Source organism: Entelurus aequoreus, linkage group LG16 (assembly GCF_033978785.1).
Source record: "Entelurus aequoreus isolate RoL-2023_Sb linkage group LG16, RoL_Eaeq_v1.1, whole genome shotgun sequence".
Lineage (NCBI taxonomy): Eukaryota > Metazoa > Chordata > Actinopteri > Syngnathiformes > Syngnathidae > Entelurus > Entelurus aequoreus.
The window spans coordinates 24,758,171-24,762,383 of NC_084746.1; the positions used below are offsets into that span (position 1 = coordinate 24,758,171).

The 4,213-nt window shown below is 39.1% G+C and overlaps 1 protein-coding gene across 2 annotated transcripts in view; it reads left to right on the top strand.

Moving 5' to 3' along the window:
- Window positions 1-3,976, top strand: part of rock1 (Rho-associated, coiled-coil containing protein kinase 1) — a 106,228-nt gene extending 102,252 nt beyond the window's left edge. Inside the window, exons 33-34 of one of the 2 annotated variants that reach the window (XM_062022450.1) lie at window positions 1,958-2,031; window positions 2,339-3,976. In XM_062022450.1, the coding sequence (XP_061878434.1) occupies window positions 1,958-2,009 (52 nt within the window). In that variant the 3' untranslated portion in view covers window positions 2,010-2,031; window positions 2,339-3,976. The remainder of the gene's footprint in view (window positions 1-1,957; window positions 2,032-2,338) is intronic. The other variant, XM_062022451.1, reaches the window with a different exon arrangement.
- The last annotated feature ends 237 nt before the right edge of the window (window positions 3,977-4,213 follow it).

Consider the following 4,213-nt stretch of genomic DNA (forward strand, 5'->3'; position numbering starts at 1 on the left):
TAAAGCCGGGAAATCTTGCACGCCAACCTGAAGATGCCGGTGGGCCGCACTTGGCCCGTGGGTTGTAGTTTGGAGACCCCTGGATTATAACTTGACAATGTCCATAATTTCACTTTGCTGTCAATTTTGATCGTCATGTTTTCAAGGATGGCCGGTAAAGTTAGGAATCTCACCTTTTAGCTACTGTACTGTGCTAGATTTTATGACACTGTTGACATGTACAGTTGTGCTCATAAGCATTTACATACCCTGAATTTATGATTTATTTGCCATTTTTCAGAGAATATGAATGATAACACAAAAGCCTTTCTTCCACTCATGGTTAATGGTTGGGTGAAGCTATTTATTGACAAACAACTGTGTTTACTCTTCTTAAATCTAAATGACAAATGAAGGTACCCAAATGACCCTGATCAAACGTTTACATACCCCAGGGACTTTGACCTGATTACATGCACAAAAGTTGACACAAACAAGTTTGAATGGGTAATCAAGCTTCCTATCCTCTCCTGTGACCTGTTTGTTTGTAATTAATGTGTGTGTATAAAAGGTCAGTGAGTTTCTGGGCTTTTGACAGACCATTGCATCTTACATCGAGTGCTGCACCGACGTTTTTGGATTCTGAGTCATGGGGAAAGCAAAATAATTGTAAAAAGATCTGCGAGAAAAGGTAATTAACTGCATAAAAGAGGAAAGAGGTATAAAAAGGTATCCAAGAAATTGAGAATGCCAATCAGCAGTGTTCAAATGCTGATTAAGAAGTGGAGAATGAGAGATTCTGTTGAAACCAAACCACGGTCAGGTAGACCAGCAAAGATTTCAGCAACAACTGTCAGGAAAATATTTTGACATGCAAAGAAACATCTACCGATAACTCCAGCTGAAATACAAGACTCTCTAAAAAAAATGTGCCGTGGCTATTTCATGATACACAATAAGGTGGCATTTGAAGAAAAATGGGTTGCATGGTAGTGTCGCCAGAAGAAAGCAATTTATGCGCAAATGTCACAAAGTATCCCGCTTACATTACGCCAAACAGCAGAGACAAGCCTCAAAACTTCTGGAACAAAGTAATTTGGAGTGATGAAACCAAAACTGAACGTTTAGACCAGAACCATAGATGCTACATTTGGAGAGAAGTCAACAAGGCCTATGACGAAAGGAACACCTATCCTACTGTGAAACACGGAGGTGGATCACTGACGTTTTGGGGATGTGTGAGCTACAAAGGCTCAGGAAACTTGGACAAAATTGATTGCAAGATGAATGCAGCATGTTGTCAGAAAATACTGTAGGAAAATGTGCACTTATCAGCCCAGAAGCTGCACATGGGACGTTTTTGGACCTTCCAACATGACAAAGGTCCAAAAACACAAGTCCAAGTCAACCTGTCATTGGCTACAGCAGAACAATGTGAAGGTTCTGGAGTGGCCATCTCAATCTCCTGACCTCAATATCATTGAGCCACTCTGGGGAGATCTGAAACATGCAGTTCATGCATAACAGCTCAAGAACTTCCAGGAACTTCAGGCTTTTTGCCAACAAGAATGGGCAGCTTTGCCATCTGAAAAAATAAAGAACCTCATCCACAACAAGCACAAAAGACTTTAAGCTGTCATTGATGTTAAAGGGGGCAAAATACGGTATTAACAACTGGTGTATGTCAACTTTTAATCAGGGTCATTTGAGTACTTTCATTCTATCATTTAGATTTAAGAAGAGTAAACACAGTGTTTGCCAATAAATGGCTTCACCAATCAACCATGAGTGGGAAAAAGGCTTTTGTGTTGTCATTCATATTCTCTGAAGAATGGCCAAGAAATCATAAAATCTCCCAGGGTATGTAAACTTATGAGCACAACTGTATACATTGCATTGCCGATTAAGCGCATCGCCTGCGCTGCGATGCGCTGGCGTGTCAGTCACATGACCTGCTTGTCTGTCTCCTGTGTTGTAGCAGAGCGCAGTCCAGCCTCCATGCAGCAGACACAACATCCAGCACTTGTTGACAGGAGCGCCTTCATCAGAAAAGTGTGGATGTGTTGTATAGTGTCACCTATTTATTATTATTATTATTACTATTAACTGGGTGTTTCTAACACGAGGCACTTGGTGGCTGGCTCGTTGTCATGTGGGATTCTTCTCTGGCTAATGTGTTGTTCGGACCTACGACTAACTTATCGAGTAACACAACAAGAGCTTTTCTTACGTCACCTTTGCAGTGAGATGTTAAGGGTGTCACATTTGCCACGTTTCTTCTCGTTTGATCCACTAACCACGCTCAAGGTATATGTGTTGTCTCTTTTACTGTACACCTGTCTCTGTTTCTTTCTTTCAGCTAACCGTCTCAACCGTTGGATCTATTGTTTTTGGACTATAACTATACTTTCCCTCCCCTCCTTCCTCGTGCATTGTGTTGAGCACCGTATTATCAAAAAAGCAAGACACAAAAGGCGTGATGGACATTAAGAGAAGCCTGAATGACCCCACCTCCTCCCCAATCCTGCAAGTCCATCACTGTCTCGCAGTTCTACATTTCTACCAGAAGAGAGCACCATCGTCCCGAACACCAAACAAGGCTGAAACGTCAAGCTGGATAGGACACATCCTGTGGTTGTTTTTTCAAAACCCTGATATTTGTGATGGACACTTGGACAGAAAAAAAGGGGGGTGGGGGGGTTTGCTTGGACTTTAAGGTACCGTCATCCAGGGATTGCAGTGATTATATCTCAGGAGTGGACACGTGGAATAACCCGCCTGACAGATCCTGGCGTTAAATGCAAACAAACTTCCATTCGACAAACATGACTGATGCCTTTATCTAGAATTCTCTTGCTGGCCTTTTTTTTTTAAAATAACAACGCTCCAAGTCAAGTTTATCAGGTTTGGAACAGAGTATTTGGGACATGAGTATTATTAGATTTTTTTTTTGCGTGAGGAGCATGTAAGTTGATCATTTAAATCTATGCATTATTTTATTATAATTATTTTTATTGCTCCAAGCCATAAATAAGGAAGCTTCCATTGTAATGGCATATAGGAGTCCTAAAACTTCCATCACTTTCTGTTTATTTGGTACATTGTCCTGTGATATATATTTTGTTTTCTTGTATTTTTTGTAATGTATTGCCTTACATTGACTCATAGATAAATGGTTCAAAAAGGAAACATTAAGTTAACAAATGTAAAACTGCACTGTTTGAATTGTAAATTATTTGAAGAAGACTAAACAGGTGTAGCATTTGGCCCACCTAGTGCCTTATTAACCTATTTGGATATTGATTTTTACTGCCATATCTTTATTTTTTTTTCTCCTCCAAAACAAGACAAATCACAACGCTTCCTTCCATCTTATTCCTTTTTTAGATTACCATACATGTGTGGTTTTATTGCGGCTTTCTTTCTCTGGTTTAGGTATTTAAAGTATATATTGATATATTAGGTGACCTCTGTTTGGACACATTGCAATGAAATTAGCATGTTAAAAAAGGCCCAAGAATTGACTCATATCGTGACAAGTAAGGGGATAGTGCAGCTGAAAACAAGCCACATTGTTTCTATGAACATGCCAGGGTCCCATTAATGCAAACTACCCCATCTGCAATGTAAATAATGAGAGAGAGACATATGGATTATGGAATTTACCTCCACAATTTTTTTTATTATTATTTTTTTTAACTTTTTGTTCAGTTAAAAGAGAAGAAAAAAGCACTGGAACTCTGATCTACTCTGGTCTTGGATAATTAAGTTGCATGGTTTATTTGCATTGGAGTCCGCACTGATGGATATGTCAATAAACATATCTTTATCATTCACTGTAGACTCATAGTGTCCATATATATTCAAACATGTGTATATTCAAATATATACATCTATTATGTGCATATTCAAATAAGAGGCCCTTACATGTTTTGTATTTGTAGTTAATGTATTTTTAAAAGAATATATTGTATTTTTTACATTAAATAGTGTTTCCTGACTTATTTTGGTTTTGAATGCCGTCATTGAAGCGAACACTGGCCAACATGGTGGATGTCAACTGCGCCAGGCCTGACTAGTCGATGTTGGAGCTCATCGATAGTATTTTTAAATGAATTCATTTATTATTTACATTAAAGTGTGTTTCCTGACTTATTTTGGTTTTGAATGCCGTCATCGAAACGAACACTGGCCAGCATGGTGGTCAACTGCGCCAGGCCTGACTAGTCGATGT